The sequence below is a fragment of the Budorcas taxicolor genome, chromosome 1, assembly GCF_023091745.1.
Source record: "Budorcas taxicolor isolate Tak-1 chromosome 1, Takin1.1, whole genome shotgun sequence".
NCBI lineage: Eukaryota > Metazoa > Chordata > Mammalia > Artiodactyla > Bovidae > Budorcas > Budorcas taxicolor.
Window position 1 is genome coordinate 190,857,992 of NC_068910.1, and position 24,092 is coordinate 190,882,083.

General features: G+C 38.7%; 1 protein-coding gene across 5 annotated transcripts in view; it reads left to right on the forward strand.

Annotated features, from left to right (window-relative positions):
* TFDP2 (transcription factor Dp-2) overlaps window positions 1-24,092 on the forward strand; it is a 208,473-nt gene that overhangs the window by 49,807 nt on the left and 134,574 nt on the right. For 4 of the 5 annotated variants that reach the window (XM_052649237.1, XM_052649259.1, XM_052649252.1 and 1 more), the window contains 2 exons: window positions 4,640-4,742; window positions 14,168-14,234. In XM_052649237.1, the coding sequence (XP_052505197.1) occupies window positions 4,716-4,742; window positions 14,168-14,234 (94 nt within the window). In that variant the 5' untranslated portion in view covers window positions 4,640-4,715. Of the gene's footprint in view, window positions 1-4,639; window positions 4,743-14,167; window positions 14,235-24,092 lie in introns of those variants that run through there. The other variant, XM_052649283.1, reaches the window with a different exon arrangement.

A 24,092-nucleotide genomic window follows, 5' to 3' on the forward strand; every position in this document is an offset into this window, starting at 1 on the left:
AACTCGACCCAATGATATATGATTTGTTCTGTAAGAAAAGAATTGTTTTGGTAAAGTAAGTTATCCTTCTATATATGGATTTATTGTGATAATAATTATTTATTTTGTCATGTTTTCAAGGTAAAATATATTTTATAAAGTAGCATAGTAGTTTAAAATATGTCCACTGGGCTGAGATCCTGGGTTGATATTCTGGCATTGCCATTTGCACACCTGGTTAACTGGGCAAATTAATTCAACTTTTTAAAGCTTAGTTTTGTTATTTGTAAAATGTGAACAGTACTAACATTTATCTGATAGAGTTGCAGTATGAATTGAATGAGAGAATATATGTGAATCACTTAGATAGATATGCTCATCACCTAAGAAAAAAGTTATATATTGTCACTTCCTATGAAAATATCTTCTAATTAATCTCCTTTATCAAGAACCTGGTGGGCTGCAGTCCATGGGATCGTGAAGTCGGACACGACTGAGCAACTTCACTTTCACTTTTCACTCTCATGCATTGGAGAAGGAAATGGCAACCTACTCCGGTATTCTTGCCTGGAGAATCCCAGGGACAGAAGAGCCTGGTAGGCTGCCATCTCTGGGGTCGCACAAGTCAGACACGACTGAAGCGACTTAGCAGCAGCAGCAGCAGCAGAGTGCAAAAAGAATACTGAAGAAAGTTATATCAAAAGCAATTCTGTGGTTGCATTTCAGAGATGGAATTATAACTGCTATTTGTTATCTGTTTTACTGTTGTATATATTTTCCAAACTTTGAAACATGAGCATATATTTAAAATTACTACCATCTTCCATTTAAGTATGCTTTGTCTTCTGTTTCAGTGGGTTTTGCTGAAATTTTAATTTTTAGGAACATCCCTTTCAGCAGTGTTAGAAAGTGCAAATCTCAATTCAAGAGACGTTAGTTCAGTAAATGTATTCATAATTATTTTTGCTTTCCTCCTTATATTTTGATTAATGTTGTACCAGTTTAAAAGGCTTTGTGCCCACAGCTGCTAAGTTGTGATTGGAAAGGAAAGGGGCTTCCTTTTTGAGACCATCTGTGGGAGTTGCATTGTCTGAGTCTGACAAGAGATCATGGCAGATGGTGAGGTCACTGAGACTGACTTTTTGAGCTTGACATAATGTGCTCATGAAGCTGGAAGAAGAAATCCGACTTATTTTTTTAACCAACAGAAGAACATGGTGACAGGAAGAAGTGTACAGTTGTTGAGTCTGGATGAAACATAATGCATCAGTGCACATGACTGGTTTAATCTTTGACAATCGCCAGGACTGCCAAGGTAGCTGTTTGTTGAAACATTCGTGCTGTGTTTATTTACTTTCTAAGCCCTTGATTTAAGTCATATGTTGCAAATAACATTTAGATAAAAGACAGTGTAGAAAAAAGACAAAATTTAAAGATACTTAGAAATGTATATTTTTAAATTGAAAGATTATAGGCTGTCACTCAAAGCCAATGCAGCCTACTTCTTCATTTTTAATCGAATAAAGATCTCTGTCATAGTCTCATGTCTTTTTGTAACGTTTATCTTAATGTAATTTTATATAGTTTAAATTACACTTGAAGGTTTATGCTTACTGTTTCATCTATTAGGAGCTCTCTAGTGTCTGGGTTAGTATTTTGCTCATAGTGTGTGTTCAGTAAATGTTGACTAGGTAGATAAATTAATGAATGAAGTTATTGCTGACTCTTTGTTAATTTCAGATGAGTTTTTTTTTTTTTTAACCACAATTAAATGCTTTTTTTCCCCCCCTACTTTGAAATTGGATTTATGTTGTGGTCTTTATCACTTCTACTATGTGTGAATTATGTAGTATTTATTTTGGAGGAAGAAACCTTCATTTGTCACGAGAAGTCAGTGAGCCATTTTTTCCTTAATATTAATGAGTACTTTTGCTAGGCAGTGTCCAAATTATTTTCCACGTCTTGACTCATTTAATTAAGTAGATGTATTGTGCTACTACTCTTTTGTAGATGAAGAGATTGAAGTACAGTGATGTTAATATCCATGTGCTTAAGCTACTCATGTACTTTGGCTCTATTTCAAACATTTATCATTTAGGTAACATTTAGAAGTTACAGTTTGTGCTTACCTCTGGTGAGAAGATGCAAAGGGAATACTAAACAAAATTATGTTTTGTCTTACTAAGCTCAGTTACTGTAGCTAAGGTGTGTTTTTATTTGTCACCTCTTGTGTATTGAAATAATAACACCTTGTTAATTTCTTGTTGTTTGCATGAGTAACAGTGCCACTCACTAACCCAGTCCTTAGGAAATATAATCCCGAATGGAACACTGAGTATAATAAGGAAGCAGATGCTCAGAGACAAGGAGCTGTAACCATTATAGCCACACTCTGAAAATGAAGAAATGGGAGAGGGGGAAAAGGGCATTTAGCTGAATCTGGTAGCCCAGCCTAACAGTGACTGCTTATATTTCACTGACCAGAATTATGTCATGGCCAACCCATCTGGGAGGGAGACAGAAAGTAGTAGTTTAGTTGGGCGTATTGCTGGTTTGGTGAATGCGATGGGATTTCAGGAACATTTATCTCATATTTGTAACACTGAAGAGTATATACCAGATAATTGATAAAAGTGAAACAGTTCCAGTGTAGGAACTTGATTTTCATATTCACTCATGGTAGATGTGGTCAAATCTGCTGCTACAGTGGGAAAGCAAAAATCACAGCTGTACTTCAGGTCTTACTTAGGCTTTTAAACATATGTTTTCTTTATCATTGAAAAATCACACTGTTCTAGTGAAAGGTAAAATATTTCCTCACCACCCCCTGCTCCGCAGTTTTACTTGTAGGTTCAAATTCTACCATGTGAGGCAGATGTTTGGAGCCTCCGTTGCTTTAAGCCCTTACTATTTATGATCTTTTTAAAGTTAAGTGTTATTCTTCCCTTTGAATGTCCTATTAAAGTTTTAATTTTGAAATAATTTTAAAATAAGAGAAAAGTTGCAGAAATAGGCAAAGATCTTTTGAATACCCCTGACCTAGAATCACTAGTTTGTCAATATTTTGCCACACGTACTTTATCACTCCTACTTTCTCTATATATACAAATTATATACATTTATTAATCATTTGAAAGTATGTTTCTGCATATCCTTTCACTAGTAAGTATTTTGGTATATTTTTTCCTAAGGTTGAGGAAAGTGAAAAAGTGAAAGTGTAATCACTTGGTTGTGTCCGACTCTTTGCTACTCCATGAACTGCAGCCCGCCAGACTCCTCTGTCCATGAGGTTCTCCATTCAGGAATACTGGAATGGGTAGCTAGCTATTCCCTTCTCCAGGGGATCTTCCCAACTCAGGGGTCAAACCTGGGTTTCCTGCATTGCAGGCAGATTCTTTCCTGTCTGAGACACCAGGGAAGCCCATTCACTTAAAAAAAAAAAAAAAGACCAGAACACAATCCTCTGATCAAAAACAGGAAATGAAACAGTACAGTTTTCCAGTCTGCAGACCATGTTTCACTTTCTCTAGTTGCCCCAATAATGGTCTTCATAGCAGTTATTTTTTGTGGTTCAAAGCCCAGTCCAGGATCATGCATTAAATGTAATTTTCATGTGACTTTAGTCTTGAATCTGTAATGTTTCTTTAGCTCTCCTCTGTTTTTCATGATAAACTAATATTTTTAAGAACTCAGGCCATTGTTTCATAGAATGTCTCTTAATTTGCATGTCAGCGTCATTGCCTCATGATTTGATTTAGATGATACTGTGTCCATCACAGTGCACCTGCGGAGATGCATGATGCTGGTTTATTCTGTTGTTGGCCATAGGTAGCTTTCATCACCTTGGCTGTAGTGGTTTGTGCCAGGTTTCTTCACTGTAAAATTTGATGTAAGACGTATCTTGTAGGGCAATATTTCAAGACTATATAAATATCCTTTTTCTCACCAAATTTCATTTAATCATTTTAGCATCTTTTGATGATTCTTACCTAATCCATTAATATCACAGTCTTTACAGATTGGTGGTTTTCTAACTGCTTCATTTCTTTGTACATATTAGTTGGAATTGTATTGCAAAGAAGACGTTTCCCTTCCTTGTTATTTGTTTCTATAAATGTGAACTCTTGGATTATTATTTTATTCATTGGGTTTAGAATCTGTTACAGTCTGTTGTTATTAGTGTGTACTTAGGTGCTTAATTGCCCCTTGAAACTGGCATAAGTTGTCCCTTTATGTTGTGGACTTTCTAAGCCATCTCCTGTATACTTTTAATATGTCTCTGTCATTCCTTCCTTTAGACATTCAAAGTGTTCTAGGTTTATCTCACGCGTTTCTTGCCCCGTTGCTGGGATCGGCTGTTTCTCCCAGAATCTCTGGTGTCGCTTTCAGTGGCTTATCTACACCAGCATAGTGTAATATTTCAGAGTCCAGGCTCTGTCACTTCTTAGCTGAGTTGGTTTGGTTGAATTATTTAACATCACGAAATTGCAAGTTTTATCTGGTTAATGACAGTTAGAATGGTCCATATCTCGTAGTGGTGTTGTGAGGATTAATTTAGGTAATTAAAAAACAATGAATATCACATAGTAATTATGACATAAGTGTTGCTTGTTATTATGATGACTATTACATTACTGTTCCCTCTTTTTCCCTTTAACAGGATATTCTTTTAAAGAATTATTGAAGACGAAGTTTTTTTATTTGCTTTTTAATGGCTTTACAGAATTTTAAATTGAATGCAGTTTGACATGACGGCAAAAAATGTAAGTATTTGTGAATTTTTAAATGTAAGTATTTAAAATAAGCTATACTTTTTCCATGCACATTTTCTTCACCATTTTGACGAATCAAGTTCGGTTTACCGGCATCAATGTATTACCTGTGTTTGTTTCTGCAAAGAAAGAGACTGTGAACTTCAACGCTGCTGAAGCTCATCTCACGGCCACAGTAGCCTTGTTGCAAACCGCTGCCAGGTTGCTCCGACTCAGCAGCTGCAAAATTGCTATCTCCAGAAGTGTACCCACCCCCCTCCTGTTTCGTGTACTGTTAATAAATTTGCTTTGGTGCTTGCTGGAGAGTTACTTGGCATTATTGAGAAAAATCACTGTTTTCTTTGGCTCAGTTTTTTTTCTTTTGAATTTACTCTTAAAAATGTGTACAATCAGATGTTGTTCAGAAGCAGCCTGCTGTCCTCCTTGAGGTGACTCCCGACTTTAGTTGTTTTGGGGAAGTTATTCTTTTTTCTTCTTTTGTTTAAGACTGTCATTTCTGAATCTATTTCCTTTCAAGTTATATTGTTATTATACCAATGGATTTGTTTCCAGTTATGGGGAAGGATTATGCCAGAAAATAAATACTACAGGATTTGTGGAAATAACTTATTATAATTACTATACCCAGATTATTAGTTTGGACTCTGATTGCAGGTAACAGAAACCAGCTTGGGCTACCTTAAACCAAGAGGGAATTTATTTTAAGGCTAAAGGGATGTCTCAAGGAATTCAAGCGTAGAAACTGAGCAGACCCTCAGAAAGATCTGGGTCCAGAAACTTGAAATCTACCAGGAATTGAAGCAGTATTTAGTTTTCATGTGTCATCTCTGTGTATTTCTGTGCATTAGCTTCATTACTCTGTGTCTCTCTGCAAAGCATCTTCCTGAGTTCACAGTCAGCATCTCAATCTACCTGTTACGGTACTAGCCCGTTTAGAGAAAGAGAGAGAGAAGTATGAAGGAAGGGAGGTGAGTAGCCTGACAGATCCTGTCTGCTTATTTCAGCTCTAACTTCAGACTCCTTGGAGAGGACTTCTGGCACAGCCCTATAGCTGATATCCACTAGTAGTTTGGTTAGTTATGACCAGAGAGATAAGTGTTATTGTGGAAAAAGATCTTGTGAACCAGACAGATATTTCTAGATACTATCCATTATACAGCTCAGTTCAGTTCAGTTCAGTCGCTCAGTCGTATCTGACTCTGCTAAAGAGCATCAAAAAAATAAGAACACCACTCTGATTACTAACTTCTACTTACAGTTGTTGATCTGGCTTTTAGGACACACTAGTAGTTGTAAGCAGATACAGACTTTGCTTTGTTATCATATAATTAATTTTTTTAGGATAAATTATCAAGTGTCACCTGCCTTAATCTTGTATCTATTTGTGGCTCTTATATCTATTTGTTTAGTTGCTGTTTGAGGGAAAGAAGAGCAAAGTTTTAGTCTGTGTATTGGGATTTTTCTTGTTTTTCTCTCCTCCAGGAAAAAGAGAATGTGAAAGTTATCCTGAGCAAAAAGGATGACTGTCGTTCAACTAACAAGTATATTTTGGCTTAAAGAGGTCCTTTAAATCTTCCTAGCCATACGTACAGTTTGCTGTATTAAAAGTTGTTGCCTTAAAGTAAAAAAGCATTTGAACCAGTGGTAACTATTCTCCCATTATTTTGTTTGTGTATTTGGATGTCATCAAAGAGTATGCTATTGGTTTCTCTTCCTGCTTCAGCATCCTTGGGGGAGAGGGCTGTTTGATAAGCTGACCCTCTCCTGACTCCCTGGGATTGGGGACATGGGGAGGTTGGGCCTCAGACTGGACAGAACGACGAGGGAAAGAATCGAAGTAGACTGAATGTCTGATTCAATATCACAGTAATTCACAGTAACCATTCAGTATCACAGTAGTCCAAGTCTATGCCCCAGCCAGTAACGCTGAAGAAGCTGAAGTGGAATGGTTCTATGAAGACCTACAAGACCTTTTAGAACTAACACCCAAAAAAGATGTCCTTTTCATTATAGGGGACTGGAATGTAAAAGGAGGAAGTCAAGAAACACCTGGGGTAACAGGCAAATTTGGCCGTGAATACAGAATGAAGCAGGGCAAAATAGGGTTTTTGCCAATAGAACGCACTGGTCATAGCAAATACTCTCTTCCAACAACACAAGAGAAGACTCTACACATGGACATCACCAGATGGTCAACACCGAAATCAGATTGATTATATTCTTTGCAGCCAAAGATGGAGAAGCTCTATACAGTCAGCAAAAACAAGACTGGGAGCTGACTGTGGCTCAGATCATGAACTCCTTATTGCCAAATTCAGATTTAAGTTGAAGAAAGCAGGGAAAACCGCTAGACCGTTCAGGTATGACCTAAGTCAAATCCCTTATGATTATACAGTGGAAGTGAGAAATAGATTTAAGGGCCTAGATCTGATAGAGAGAGTGCCTGATGAACTATGGACGGAGGTTTGTGACATTGTACAGGAGACAGGGATCAAGACCATCCCCATGGAAAGGAAATGCAAAAAAGCAAAATGGCTGTCTGGGGAGGCCTTAGAAATAGCTGTGAAAAGAAGAGAAATGAAAAGCAAAGGAGAAAAGGAAAGATACAAGCATCTGAATGCAGATTTCCAAAGAATAGCAAGGAGAGATAAGAAAGCCTTCCTCAGTGATCAGTGCAAAGAAATAGAGGAAAACAACAGAATTGGAAAGACTAGAGATCTCTTCAAGAAAATTAGAAATACCAAGGGAATATTTCATGCAAAGATGGGCTTGATAAAGAACAGAAATGATCTGGACCTAACAGAAGAAGGAGATATTAAGAAGAGGTGGCAAGAATACACAGAACTGTACAAAAAAGATCTTCATGACCCAGATAATCACGATAGTGTGAACACTCACCTAGAGCCAGACATCCTGGCCTTAGAAAGCATCACTACGAACAAAGCTAGTGGAGGTGATGGAATTCCAGTTGAGTTATTTCAAATCCTGGAAGATGATGCTGTGAAAGTGGTGCACTCAATATGCCATCAAATTTGGAAAACTCAGCAGTGGCCACAGGACTGGAAAAGGTCAGTTTTCATCCCAATCCCAAAGAAAGGCAAGGCCAAAGAATGTTCAAACTACTGCACAATTGCACTCATCTCACACGCAGTAAAGTAATGCTCAAAATTCTCCAAGCCAGGCTTCAACAGTACATGAACCGTGAACTCCCTGATGTTCAAGCTGGTTTTAGAGAAGGCAGAGGAACCAGAGATCAAATTGCCAGCATCCGCTGGATCATGGAAAAAGCAAGAGAGTTCCAGAAAAACATCTATTTCTGCTTTATTGACTATGCCAAAGCCTTTGACTGCGTGGATCACAATAAACTGTGGAAAATTCTTCAAGTAATGGGAATACCAGACCACCTAACCTGTCTCTTGAGAAACCTATATGCAGGTCAGGAAGCAACAGTTAGAACTGGGCATGGAACAGCAGACTGCTTCCAAATAGGAAAAGGAGTACATCAAGGCTCGCAAAGAGTCAGACACGAGGGAGTACATCAAGGCTCGCAGAGTCGGACACGACTGAGCGACTGAACTGAACTGAACTGAAGGCTGTATATTGTCACCCTGCTTATTTAACTTATATGCAGAGTACATCATGAGAAACTCTGGGCTGGAAGAAACACAAGCTGGAATCAAGATTGCTGGGAGAGATATCAATAACCTCAGATATGCAGATGACACCACCCTTATGGCAGAAAGTGAAGAGGACCTATAAAGCCTCTTGATGAAAGTGAAAGAGGAGAGTGAAAAAGTTGGCTTAAAGCTCAACATTCAGAAAACGAAGATCATGGCATCTGGCCCCATCACTTCCTGGGAAATAGATGGAGAAACAGTGGAAACAATATTAGACTTTATTTTTGGGGAGCTCCAAAATCACTGCAGATGGTGACTGCAGCCATGAAATTAAAAGACCCTTACTCCTTGGAAGGAAAGTTATGATCAACCTAGATAGCACATTCAAAAGAATATTTTGCTTTTGAACATTACTTTGCCAACAAAGGTCCGTCTAGTCAAGGCTATGGCTTTTCCATTGGTCATATATGGATGTGAAAGTTGGACTGTGAAGAAAGCTGAGTGCCAAAGAATTGATGCTTTTGAATTGTGGTGTTGGAGAAGACTCATGAGAGTCCCTTGGACTGCAAGGAGATCCAACCAGTCCATTCTAAAGGAGATCAGTCCTGGGTGTTCTTTGGAAAGACTGATGCTAAAGCTGAAACTCCAATACTTTGGACACCTCATGCGAAGAGTTGACTTATTGGAAAAGACTCTGATGCTGGGAAGGATTGGGTGCAGGAGGAGAAGGGGACGACCGAGAATGAGATGGCTGGATGGCATCACCGACTCAATGGACGTGCGTTTGGGTAAACTCCAGGAGCTGGTGATGGACAGGGAGGCCTGGCGTGGTGCGATTCATGGGGTTGCAAAGAGTCGGACACGACTGAGCCACTGAACTGAACTGAACTGAACTGAACTGAATGTCTGATAAAGCTCACTAGCCATTCTGAAATAGATAAGCACATTTTTGTGGCCTTTTATGATATTTTGTTGAGATACTCACTCGAGGGATCATATCAGTTTACAGCCCCATGAACAATTCGTTCTCATCTCTCCCCTCCCCATCTTTCTGCAGCAAATAAATATGTTCAGCACTGTTCCAGACTACCTTCTTGGGATTTATAATGTAGTGAGAGGAGATGATATATATGTAATGTTAATGATACCTGTTATGAAGAACAATAAAACAGGGTAAGAGGAGAGAAAGCATAGCAATGTGGAGGTCTCTTTCAACAAGGTATTCAGAAGCATGCTTTTTAAGGAAATGGCATTTAGACAGACGGATGCTCTTTAGTCTCAATACAGAAGGAAGGAGTCAGCCATGTGAATATATAGGGAAAGAGCATTCCAGGTAGAGGCAGGAGAAAGTGCTGTTGATCAGAGAGCAGCCGATGACCAGTTGACAAGGTGGAACACAGTAACTAAGCCATACAAGTGGTAGGAGGTAAAGCCAGAGAGCAGGTGCCAGATCATGGGGAGCCTCGAAAATGGGGGTGAGCAGTATGTGTTTTATTTAGTTTAATTAATTTATTTATTGTTTGACTGTGCTTGGGTCTTTGTTGTGTGTGGCTTGTGGGCTCAGTAGTTGTGGCGAACAGGCTTTGTTGCTCCGTGGCACGTGGGATCTTAGTTCCCGGACCAGGGATTGAACCTGTGTCTCTTACATTGGAAGGTGAGTTCTTAACCACTGGATCACCAGGGAAGTCCTGAGTAGTATATATTTTAAATGTCAGTGGGGAGCTAATGGAGTTTTTGAGGATGATTTCAAGACCTAACTTAGCATTTTAAAGTTTATTCTGGCTACTGGGTGAATTAACTGAAGAGGGCCATAGTATACGCGAGGGACTCATTTGGTACTTATCCCAGTAGTTCAGACAGCAGAAGATGGTAAGCTAGGCTAGGGTAATGATACTGGAGGTGGGGAAAAGTGGTTGAATCTAGGATGTATAGAAGGAACAGCCAGCAAGACTCATTGAGTAATTAGGACCTGGGGACAGGGAAGAAGTGAAAGACTTCTCAGCATTTGGCTTGTGTAACTGGGTATGTGGTTTTGTGGTTTCATGAGAAGAAGATCTCTTGGGGAAGTACAGGATTTTGTGGCAAACTCAAAAATTGTTTTGAACATATTAAAGTCAAGGGACCTGAAAACATCCAGGTGGAGAAATTGGCCAGCCAGTTAATGATAAATAATGACTCTGGAGCTGTAGGGAAACCTTGGGGCTGGTTATAGAAATTTTGGAGTCATTTCATATTAGATTATTTTAAAGTGGGGGGGACTCCATGTGATTATATAGTTCATGCTTAGGTAGAGAATGCATCAGGACCAAGTTCTGAATACAGGGATTCTCTAGCAACTGCGGAGGAGGAGAGGCAGCAAAGGACAGGAGAAATGGACAGAAAGGAAGGAGAGCATGACCCTGATGATGTGGAAGCCAAGTAGAGAGAGTGTTTCACGAAGGAAGGAGTGATAGTTGTATCATATGCCACTGAAAAATGACTCTTAGACCTGGAAGAGATGGCCCTGGTTTTATGGGAGCATTAATAAATGTACGTGAAAAAAATTATGTGTCAATATTTACGTTCTTATTTTGTTTCTCTTTTTGCATTTCTCGTATGAGAACAGTCTTGTGAAGAGTTACTTTTGCCTTAGTTCAGTGCCATTCTAGGTCTTTTATGGTTGTAGGTGTTAGAAACCCTTTTCAAAATAGCTTAGCGCAAAGAGTGGCATTTTTTGATTGGCACAACTGAAACATCTGGAGTACTCTGGCCTCAAATACAGCTGCTTTCAGGGGATCAAATGAGGAGCATGAGAGCTCTGTCTCCTTTTTCCAGCTTTTGGCTCTGTCTGGTGGCAGAATAGCCTACACTGGCGTCCTAATGCTCAATCTCAGAAGAGAGGAAGTGTTTTTTCTAGCTTTTATGTTTCAGATTCCATGGAGGAGCTTTGGTTGACCCTATTTGGCCCACATTGTTAGACAAGTCATTGTAGAGAAGGAAGTAGGGTTCCATACATGGTTTGCTGCCTCACCATGGGTCATGGGGCCACCCAGGCTGTCATAGCACAGTTGAGGCTCTAAGGTGAACATCCCACCAGACCTGCGTGGATTGTGGAATGGATCCCTTTGCAAAAGGAAGTTCTGCAGAGCTGCTGATATATTCTTTGTATCTGGGGTAAAATAAAGTAGTATCAAGTAGTATCTAGTATCCACTGATAGGGCTTTCCCAGTGGCTCAGTGATAAAAGAATCCATCCACCTGCCAATGCAGGAGACACGGGTCCAATCTCTAGGTTGGGAAGATCCTCTGGAGGAGGACACAGGAAACCACTCCAGTATTCCTGCCTGGGAAATCCCATGGGGAGAGGAGCCTGGCGGGCGAGCGTGCATGGGGTCGCAGAAGAACAGGACACAACTGAGTGAGCGAGCGAGCGAGCCAAGTATCCACTGATCCTCTTCTTGACCAAAAATGCAGGTGTGTTTTCTCCTGAGTTCACTTAGTGTGCAATAAAGACGTGAAAGATAGTTTTTTACCTTGTCAAAGAATCTTTTAAAAATATGTAAGCCATGATATTCATTATAAAAATTAGAAAATACAGATGAAACTAGAGATTAGATTAGAGATCATATACACAAATGTGTGTGTGTGTGTGTGTATATATATATATATATGAACCAAAATCTATATATAGTTTTTCAATTTATTTTTGGCTGTACCACGTGACATGTAGAACACACACACACACACACACACATACACACACACACGCACGCGAAGTCCTACACACACACACACACACACGTATATATATATATTTTTTTTTTTTAAATAAAAATGAGGCCAGATTGTTTTGTAACCTGCTGTTTAGTGTAGTCTCTATGATGAGTATCTTCTCCTGTCTTGATAACTCTGTTGTAACATCATTTTAAATGGCTTTTTAATATTATCTGTTCTATGGACCTTATACCAGTTTCCTAGTATTGGCCATTATTTTCATTTTTTTCCCTTTTTTAACTTTTTTATTTTTGTCAACTCATTGGGTTATTTTTGTGAAACAAAAATCTTAGAAAATTACTTGCCCAAAGGGTGTGTACTTTTTAGGGGACCTTTGATTCATATTACTAAATTGAATCTCAGAAAGACCACCAGTTGTATATTCACCATTGGTATATGAAGGTGCCAGTTCCCCCTTATTTTCTTTTTAATCTTTGTCAATCTAGTCGCAAAAGATGGTGTGTGATTTGCTTCATTTCTCTGATTGCTAGTTAGATCAAACTGGTATTACATATATTATCTATATACTCACTGGTCATTTGTGTCTCTCATGAATTGTCTACGTCAGTGTTAAAGTAATAAACCTGTTGCCCTTTGAGTTAACAACTCAGACTTGAATACTGCTTTGCATTAATGAACATGTTTACATAATTTTTTAATTTTGTCTAAAGAGCTGCCTGAGTTTGTTGTATGTGTATGTATTGTCATTCCCCTGACAGTGTTCCATGAACACCTTGCTTGTGAATGAATGGTAGAGATAAACTTTGAGCACAGATCATCTCTCTTTGAATCCTGTTTTCTTTTGATTATATCAATCTGGGACATTAAAAATCAGTGAAATTATAATGGTATTCTTAGGGAATAGCATTTGACTCAAACATTTAAGCTTTGGACATCTTTTATTCAATAGGCAATGACTGCTTACACTAGGCAACGCAGTGTTTGAATATCCAGATTGAAAACTTTTTTCAGGATCTTATTTGATGAAAAATTTTATGCAAAACGAGTTTACTTTTCTTCTCTTGATCTGTGACACATTATTTAGAGAGATCCTTTTTAAATACATAAAATAAGGAAAGAATAGCTAATATTTTAAAATGCCTTTCCTCGCCAACTTCTTCTACTCTCAGATGATTTACTTTTTCTTTGAACCTTTATACTATGTTTATGAAAACAGAAATTAATATATTTTTGAAGTTTGAACTTAAACATTTTAACAGTATTTATCTAAGCTCTAAATACAAACAGCTCCTCTCCATCCATGAGACCCGGTTTACACCCATGGTTGATTTAGAATTGACCTTTATCTTTTCAGAGTATAATCTGTTGGTTACAAAGGCACAGATGTACATCTGCTTAAAAGTTTCCAAATTCGTTTGCTACTTCACTCTGCAGAAGTTGAGCAGTAACAGCAGGTGTTTAAATGTAACAGTAATCCAGTAGCCGTGAACTCCAGACTGTGCATGTGTGGTTTTAGTTGAGGTTTTTGCCGTTACCTTTGTATAATAACAAAAAGGTATAAACTGATGCTTTTGAAGTTATTGTAATACTTGGATTAAACAATTCCATTGTATTAAGCATGGAGTGTATTAAAGGCTGTCTTTGCCTTCTTTGCTTTCTGTTTACAGTAGAGCACCAACAAGAGTTTTGCCTTCCTTTTCTTTTCATAGAAGAGTTTAAAAAGGAGAGGCGTGTTGGTGGCCAGCAGTGAGGGTGGAATTTTGGTATATGTTTTGGCAGCTTCACAACTGCTACATTACTTGCTTAAGAAAAAAAGCCATTAGTAAAATGTGTAGATCTCACTTCTGCTCATAAGTAATGCTGTTTCATTAACTTTTATCTTAATGTGGACAATGCCATATTTTCCCCATTTCGAGCAGTATGGCAGCATTTTAACCCTGTTCTTATATCTGATATAATTAACTCATCTTTATGTGACTATGATATTTGATATGGACCTCTGGTGGGAGGTCATTAATAACGGCTTACTAAGTGATCACATACTATTTAAAATCTTATTTATAATTTTTTAAACTATTTTATCCAGGTTGGTTTGAATTCTACAAATGCAGAACTAAGAGGATTTATAGATCAGAATCTCAGTCCAACCAAAGGTAAGGACAGTTGAATAAAATTTTTCTGCATCAGGCTAGTTTTACTGCATTTGTTTCATAAAAAACGCAGCTACATGAAGAATTACTTTGTGTATAATAATAATTATATAATATTACTGTGTTGTCATGACCAAATAATTTTTATCCTTTAAAACTCAGTTACCTCTGAGAGATGAACAGGAGAGGGTGTGTGTATGTGTGTTTGTGTGTTTGTTTTGAGAGACCCTACCTTCAGTGATTTAACTTGTAAAGAATACAGTAGGATGAATGAATATATGTAATTCCTTTTTCTAATACATAGTTTACTGGAGGAATGTGTATATCCGAAATCTGACGCACCAGTACAAGTACTTGTGCAGGACACTGTCAGTATCTTTAAGCAATATCTTTTAGTAAGGAGAAATAATATACTGAAATCTTTGTGGTTGAAATGATATGATGTTTGGGACTGGCTTCAAAATAATCCACTGGGGAACAAAGAGCAAAGTAAGTGGATAGATATGAGTTGGTTAATTGTTTAAGCTGGGTGATAGCTAGATGAGGTTTCATTATTCTTTTCTCTCTTCCTTTGCATATGTTTGAATTTTTTCCATTGTACATATGCAAAGGTGGAAACAAAGTATCTACTACTACAGTGCAGATAGCTAGGAGAGAAACATCAGCTTTCTCAAAGGCTTTGTCTAAGGTGGACAGAAGGCTAAAGAAATCTGTTTCAGTATAAAAATGTCCAGCTTAATAGTTGTAGTGGTCTCTAGAAGTATTCTAAGAATTTAGAAGTATTAGCAAGCAGAGAAAGTGGTACTTGAAGCCTTGAATGCTTCTCATTTTTTCCTCAGTTTTCTAAATTGTGGTAAGATACACAAGACATAAAGTGAACACCTCAGCCATTTTTAAGTGTATGATTTGGTGGTATTTAAGTACATTCATGTTATGCCACCATTATCACTATTCATATCCCTAACTCTTCATCTTGCAAAACTACAGTTCTGCACCCATTAAACAGCTACTCCCTATTTCTTCCTCCTCTAAGCCTCTGGCAAGAACCATCCCACTTCCTGTATCTATGATTTTCACTACTCTGCATACCTTGTATAAGAAGAATTACACTGTATTTGTGTTTTTGTGACTGGCATACTTTGCTTAGTGTCCTCAAGGGATTTCCTTCCTTTTTTAAGGCTGAGTATTATTCCTTAAAATAACTGTAACTATGTACCACATTTTGCTTCTCTGCTTACCTATCTGTCAATGGACATGTTGGTGCCTTTATATTTTAGCTACTGTGAATGATGCTGCTATAAACATGAGAGTAGAAATATCTTTTTGAGACCCCGCATTCAGGTCTTTTGGATATATTCATAGAAGCAAAGTTACTGGGTCATATATTAATTCTATTATTTTTAATTTTTTTGAGGAATTGGCGTTTCAATTTTCACAGAAGCTATGCCATTTTACATTCCCATCAACAGTGTACAAGGGTTCCAGTTTCTTCACATCTTTGCAAACATGTGTTATTTATCAGAGGCAACCGTATGTAAAGTGATATGTAAAGTGTATGTAAAGTGATATCTCATTGTGGTTTTGATTTGCATTTCCCTAATGACTAGTTCAGTTCAGTTCAGTCACTCAGTCGTGTCTGACTCTTTGCGACCCCATGAATCGCAGCACGCCAGGCCTCCCTGTCCATCACCAACTCCCAGAGTTCACTCAGACTCACATCCATCGAGTCAGTGATGCCATCCAGCCATCTCATCCTCTGTCGTCCCCTTCTCCCCCTGCCCCCAATCCCTCCCAGCATCAGAGTCTTTTCCAATGAGTCAACTCTTCACATGAGGTGGCCAAAGTGCTGGAGTTTCAGCTTTAGCATCATTCCTTCCAAAGAAATCCCAGGACTGATCTCCTTCAGAATGGACTGGTTGGATCTCCTTCTGTCCAAGGGACTCTCAAGAGTCTTCTCCAACTAGTAACATTGAACATTTTTTCATGTGCTTATTTGCTATTCATTATCTTTGTAGGAATCTCTATTGAAGAAGACCCTTGCCCATTTTTTAACTGGATTATTTGTGTTTTGTTGTTGAGTTCTAGGAATTTTTTATACATTCTGGATATTAATTCCTTATGGGAGAAATGATTTGCAGATATTTTCTCCCATTCATTAGGTTATCTTTTTGCATTCTTGACAGTATCCTTTGATATGCAAAAGTTTTTTGATTTGATGAAGTCCAATTAATCTATTTTTTGTTGTTGTTGTTGTTGCCTCTGCTTTTTGTCATTTCCATTAAATGATTGCCAAATCAGTGTCCTGAAGATTTTCCCTAGTGTTTTCTTCTATGAATTTTATAATTTTAGCTCTTTAAGTTTAGGTCTTTGATCCATTTTGAGTTAATTTTTGTATATGATATAACTCAGAGTCAAACTGATATCCAGTTTTCCCAATAGCATTTGTTGAAAAGATTATCGTTTGACCATTGAATGATCTTATTAACACCCTTGTGAAAAATCAACTGGCCATATATGTGAGGATTTATTTCTGGGCTTTTTATTCTGTTCCATTGGTCTATATGTCTGTCCATATGTCAGTACCATAATGTTATAATTACTGTAGTTTTGTAGTAAGTTCAAATTCGAAAAGTGTGAGTCCTCCTGTGAGATTTATTTGGCTATGTAGGATCTCTTGCAATTCCCCATGAATTTGAAGTTTATATTTTCCATTTCTGTGAAAAAGGCTGTTAGGTTGTCACAGAGCACCCCATTGAGCTCCCTGTGCTATACAGAAACTTCCCACTAGCTAGCTGTTTTGCATATGGTGGTGTATATGCTTCAGTGTTACTCTCGCCATTCATCCCGCTCTCTCCTTCCTCTGCTGTGTCCACAAGTCTGTTCTTTATGTCTGTTTCTCTTTTCCTGCGAGTAAACAGGTTTATCGGTATTTTTTGGATTCCATATATATATATACGTTAATATATCATATTTGTTTTTCGCTTTCTGAGTTTCACTCTATATAATAAGCTCTACTTTCATCTGCCTTACTGGAACTGACTCAGATTTGTTCCTTCTGATAGCTGAGTGGCATTCCACTCTGTGTGTGTGTGTGTGTGTGTGTGTGTGTGTGTGTGTGTACATACAACTTTACTTCTTTATCCATGTATCTGTCGGTGGGTATCTAGTTGCTTCCATGTCCTAACTATTTTAAACAGTGTTGCAATGAACATTGGAGTACATATGTCCTTTTGAATTATGATTTTCTCAGGGTATGTGCCTAGTAGTGGGATAATTTTACCATTTCTTTTTGAAGTAATGAAAATGTTCTGGAGATAGTGGTTGTAGTAAAATGGTTGTAGTTATACAACCTTGTGTATATACTGGAAACCACTGAATTGTACACTTTAAAAGATAAATTTTAGTGTATATGAATTATGCTGTGGTTAAAAACAACAAAAAAAATTTCTTCAGCTTAATCTCAACTTCTGGCTCTGATTTATTCTCCCCATCTTTATCAGACTTCTTGGAAGAAGTTGTATATACTTATAGTCCCATTCTCAGCGTTTATTCACTTTTCTGCCTGATGTCGTCTGGCTTTAGACTCCATTAATTCTTTGAAACTGCCCTTGGTTTTGTCTTTTTTTGTTGTTGTTATCAGCTTTTGACACAGTTAATGTGTCCCCTCTTTTTAAAAATAGCTATAGATAGATAGATAGATAGATAAAATTTTGACTGACTTATTTATTTGGCTGTGCTGGGTATTAGTTGCGGCGCGTAGGATCTTTTTCAGTAGTGGCATGTGGGATCCTTAGTTGCACTGTGTGAGACCTAGTTCACTGAACAGGGATTGAACCCAGGCCCCCTGTATTGGGAGCACAGAGTCTTAGCCACTGGGGAAACCCCTAAAAAATAACCTTTTAATTTTACAACAGTTTTAGATTTACAGAAAAATTACAGAAATAGTGCATAGAGTTCTCATAAACCCATCACTCAGTTTCCCTACTGTTAATATCCTGCATTAATCTAGTACAGGTTTTACAGTTAATGAGCCAATATTGATACATTATAATGAATGGAAGTCCAGTTATAGGTTTTTGAGAGAAAGACTGCAGAGATAAAGGTCCATTTTCATTACAGCATAATCCAGGGTGTCAACATGGCTTGCCATTATTGGTGTGAACCTTGATCATTTACTCGGCTGACACAGTGCTTGTCATGTTTCCCTGCTGCACAGTCACCCTTCTCCTTCCCCCTTCCTGCACACCGTAGTCTTTGGAAGAAGTCACTATGTGGGGTCACACTTGAGGAGTGGAGAGTTAGCTCCACCTCTTGACTTCTTTGAGTTGTGAGCATCTACGTAATTTATTTGGATTTCTTCCATCCTAGATTTGTTTTTTCTCCCTTATTCATTTGTTTGTTTGTTTATACCAACATGGACTTACAGGTATTTAGTTTTTACTCCAGGTCATAGTCCAGTACTGTTGGATCGGCCAAAAGTTCGTTCAGGTTTTTCCATAACATCTTATTGAAAAATCCGAATGAATTTTTTTGCCAACCAGATATTTTTGTTGGTTGGTTTTTTGCTCAAATCATTAAAACTATGGCCATTGGAAGTGTTCAGTTGCTTTTCTGTGTCCCTTTGACATATTTCCTGCCCATTCCTCAGATCAGCCATTTCCCCAAAGAGTCCTGACTGCTTTTCATAGAGAATGTTGTTAGAACATCAGGATCTTGGTGCTGAGTGAGCGATTGTTCCTGGGATGGTGTCTTTCTTTTTGAAATCGCTGTTTTTCTTTGTGTTTGTGATACCATAGTTTTTAAGTCTTTATAGGAAGCAGTACAGTGTAGTAGCTAAGAACAAGGGCTCTGGCAGTTGAGGGTGTAATCCTGGTTGCATTTCTTATTTTTGTTTGTTGTTTTCAGTTGCTCAGTCATGTCTGACTCTTGAGGCTCCCTGGACTGTAGTCCGCCAGGCTCCTCTGTCCACGGGATTTCCCAGGCAGGAATACTGCAGTCGGTGGTCAGTTCTTTAACCAGGGCATCTTTTTGACCCAAGGATCGAACCCATGTCTTCTGCATTGGCTGGTAGATTCTTAACCACTGAGCTATCTGGGAAGCCCTTGGATTTCTTATACCCAACAGAAGCTAAACCTGAGCAAAATGATCTCTCTGACCCCAAATGTCTGTAATGATGCAGGTCGTGATGGTAAGTTGCTCATAGCATCTGTGAGGATTAAATGCGATAATGTGCATACATCACCTAGTACAGCACCTAAGACACAGTCAGCATTCAGAACGTGCTCACCCCTTTTTCATCTTTCTTTTTGGCCATTCCCTTCAGTCTGCTCTCCTAGCTCTTCTGTTTGTCTTCTAAATGTTAGTGTTCCGTGGGGTTTTTGTCTTGGGTTTTTTGTTTTCCTCACCTTGTACATTTTCCCTAGGCAGTTTTATCTATTCTCATTGCTTTAGTTTTCATTACTTTGTATATGGTTGATTCTCAAATCTGTACCTCTGGCCTAGACCTTTGTCTCAAGATTATGTATATTCAGCTGCTAGTTGGACACCTTCTTTTGAATAACTTATACACATCTCAGACTCTGTCTGTAATTAAAGTGATTATTTCACCTTCTCAAAACCCATTTCCCCCTTTTCTTTATTTTATTGGACAGTAATACCTTCTACCCTTTGCCCAAATCAGAAAGTATCATCTTTGCCTCCTTTTTTTTTCTCTCTCTTTGGCATCAGATCCCTTGCAAGATTTGTTGATTCTACCTAAATATGTCAGTACTTCCCACCCATTTTCTTTATTCTGTTGCTATTATCTTAGTTCAGACTACCATAAGCCATTTCCTGGATTACTGTAGCTATTTTATTTACTTCAAGATTCTATGTTTCTTTTCTGTTTCATTCATTGTATTATAGTTACATATTTTTTCTCAAACACAAATCTGAACAAGTCTTCCCAAGTTAAATACATTTTTTGTCCCTTATTGCCCTCAAGATAATGCCCCGACTCCAGTTTAAAAGGTCCTTCACATTGCGGTTCTTGCTTTCCTCCTTAGCCTTAGCTCAGACGTTCATGCCTCTCGTCACACTGAACTGCCCTCTGCCTGTCGCTGCCTCACTGCTCTGCCACCCCTTCTCCTTTCATCCCTTCTCCCGCCATCCCTGTCTCTGTGTCTTGCTGTATCCTCTTCTCTGTACATATAATATTATTCCTCTCTGACACCATGCTACACTTCCCTCTTGATAGATGCATGTTCCATCTGGCTCATTTCTTTCGTGTTTTTTTTCAGTGTTTATTTATTTTTGACTGCCCTGGGCCCTTGTTGCTGCAGGTGGGATTTTCTTTATTTGTGGCGAGTGGGGTCACTCTTGGTTGTGGTGTGCAGGCTTCTTTTGTTGCAGCTCATGGGCTGTTAGGGCTCGTGGGCTGTGGTGCGCAGGCTTAGCTGCTCCTTGGCATGTGGGATCTTCCCAAACCAGGGATTGAACCTTTGTCCCCTGCATTGGCAGGTGGATTCTCAGCCACTGGACCACCAGGGACATCCCCATCTGGCTAATTTCTGTTCACTCCTAGCATCTAAATTTAAATCTTATTTCCACTCAGCCCATAAAACTCTAATACTCTCTGCTCACCCCTATTGCAGTATTTGTCACACTAAATGTTAATTACTGATTTATTTATTGGTCCCCACCTAATTCCATGAAGTCAGAGAGTTTTTATTAGTCATCATTGTTTCTCTGGGATAGATACTTCAAAGTAGCTATCCCAAATTGGAACTTTGTTTATGTCTTTCCTTTGACCTGTAATCCCTTTGGCCACTGGGCAAATTCCTATTTACTGTTAAAGTCTATCTGATTGTGGATTCCTCTGTACCTCCTTGTCACTGTACCTCCTTTGTGTTAACCTTTGGACCCTGCACATATTTTATTCTTGTCCTTATCACATAATATTGTATTTCTTTATATGACTTTCCTTTTCTTTTAATAGACTAAGCTCTTTAAGCTCAGAGTTCATATTTTTGTCTTTAGAGTCTAGCTTAGCATCTGGTACAATTATACATACCCAGTAAATTAAAAAAAAATTTTTTATTGAAATGTAATTAATTTACAATACTGTTAGTTTCTGGTATACATCCAAGTGATTCAGTTATACTTATAAATATGTTATTTTTAAGAAACCTTCAGTGTTTTTTGAAGCAAAGCACTAAGGTATTCAATGAGGAAGGTTCCTGAGCTTTTTGTCTTAGGGCATCTGTTTCAGAGTTGGAGGTCTAAAATTTACTTAATTAGTTAAGAACAAGCCTGAAGATCATTGTATTCTGTCATAACCATGCAAACAGCAGATGATTTAAAAGCAGTTGTTGTGTTATTTTTTAAAATGAGAGGAAAAAGATACTGTAGCCCAGGGCTTTATTATCTATGATGTTGAAATCCCAGTGGCACCTTTGTGGAGATCAGGGATTCCTCCCTTATCTGGGAGACACATGCTGTTTCTTGGGCTGTAAGAAGTGGTTCTAGCAAGGAAAAGAGGCCATATTTGCCTGTAAGCTATATGCCATCCTCCGGCAGCTGCCGGATCAGCAGCTGCTGTGGGCTGACGTGCAGATAGATGAGACTTGCCCCATATCCTCCTCTTGTTCCTTTATGTCCTTGGGAGAGCAGTGCCACCTTGCCACCTCCTTCTTTGCTTAGACATAAACTTTAAAATATGCATGTCTCTTACTGACGGCCAGTTCCACACCATCCAAAAGATTGCATGCAGTAGCTTCCATCTATTGAAATGTCAGTCTATTAAAAGGAACGCAGCAGCTCAAAGGAAGGGATCAATTCAGGTCAGTCGCTCAGTTGTGTCCAACTCTTTGTGATCCATGGGGTCACATGCAGCACGCCAGGCTTTCCTGTCCATCACCGATTCCTGGAGTTTACTCAGACTCACATCCATTGAGTCAGTGATGCTGTCCAACCATCTCATCTTCTGTCATCCCTTTCTCCTCCCGCCTTCTATCTTTCCCAGCATCAGGGTCTTTTCTACTGAGTCAGTTCTTCGCATCAGATGGCCAAAGTATTGGAGTTTTAGCTTCAGCATCAGTCCTTCCAATGAATATTTAGGACTGATTTCCTTTAGGATGGACTGGTTGGATCTCCTTGCAGTCCAAGGGACTCTCAAGAGTCTTCTCCAACACCACAGTTCAAAAGCATCAATTCTTTGGTGCTCAGTTTTCTTTATAGTCCGACTCTAACATCTATACGTGGCTGCTGGGAGCCAGCGTGAGGAATCCCGCCCATGGCAGTGGTCATGAGGAACGAAGCCAGACAAAACGCAAAGGCGTGGATCTAGCTTCAGGGGTTCCCTCTGAGTTTTTCCAAACATCTACCCCCCAAAAGCAGAGTCTTATTGCATATAAAAAGAATGTCTCAGTCTGAACCCCATTTGGATGGCTCTCTAACTTGCCTAACAGGTTCCCCCAGACTTTTTACAATTTGTGAATTGTTTACAGCTCCCCAACTGAGAGAGGCACAAAGCTTAAAGCATCTTAAAGATACAGAGCCTTATAAAGAGCTAAAAATCATATTGGTGATGGGTTTTCACTGTTGACTCAATGACTGCTGCCAGGCCTCCATATTCCTTATCTTTTAGGCACCTGAGGGGTATTAATCAATGTAATTGGGATATAGAAAAAGGAATATAGTAGTTTTGATGTTAGCAACATTAGACTTTTGAGTTAATTACTTTTCTTTGTTATATATCACTGCACTCCTCTTGTGTCCTTGCTATGTAAGAATGTAACTTTATTTAGTGCTTTCTGAGAGTGGCACCAGACTTTGGGAAGAACAACACAAGTAAGTCTTCTGGTTGACAAACCCTTATCAGAAAAGGGCCATAAAATGTTAATTGGCCCTCTGGCCAAAAGATAATGTAAATCACCTAAGACTTGTGTATACAACTAGGTATGCAGAGAGAAAAGCCTGGTCTCGATAAAAGAGTCAGGGCTGCTGACGCTGCATAATTTTATATTATCCATTGATGTCTATGTACAAAAAAAGGTATAAAAGGCCTTTCTGGACAATAGGGGATGGGCCAGTTGCTGGACTGGTTTCCCCTGTGTCTCCTCTTTATTTTCTGACTGAATTCCCATCTGGAACGGGGAGGCTCGCCACATCTACTAACTTGCCCCGGCTTTTAAGTCCTGTGAGAGAGGGAACCCAAGGAGGGGAACCCTCCACTATTCAAACGAGCGCCGGTGGCCTAACGTAGATGGTGCAAACTTCTTGTCCTAGAGTTTTATTGGTTTTCCACGTAAACCAAGTTATTCGGCCTCTTTTCTCCACTAAATTTTCCTACTATACTATTTCTTCATAATTTCTTTAATATTTCTAATTAAATAAATAAGTTTTCCTCGCCCACGCCGTCCCCGCTTCAAATTACCCTGGATCCACTGGGGCTGGACCCTGACACGTGACTACTGGAAAAACCATAACTTTGACTAGATGGATCTTTGTCAGCAAAGTAATGTCTCTCCTTTTTAATATACTATCTGGGTTAGTCATAACTTTTCATCCAAGGAGCAAGTGTCTTTGAATTTCATGGCTGCAGTCACTATCTGCAGTGATTTTAGAGCCCAAGAAAATAAAATCGGTCACTATTTCCATTGTTTCCTCATCTGTTTTCCAGGAAGTGATGGGACCAGAAGCCATGATTTTAGTTTTCTGAGTGTTGAATTTTAAGCCAACTTTTTCACTCTCCTCTTTCACTTTTATCAAGAGGCTCTTTAGTTCTTCTTTTCTTTCTGCCATAAGGGTGGTGTCATCTGCATAACTGAGGTTATTGATATTTCTCCCAGCAATCTTGATTCCAGCTTGTGCTTCATCCAA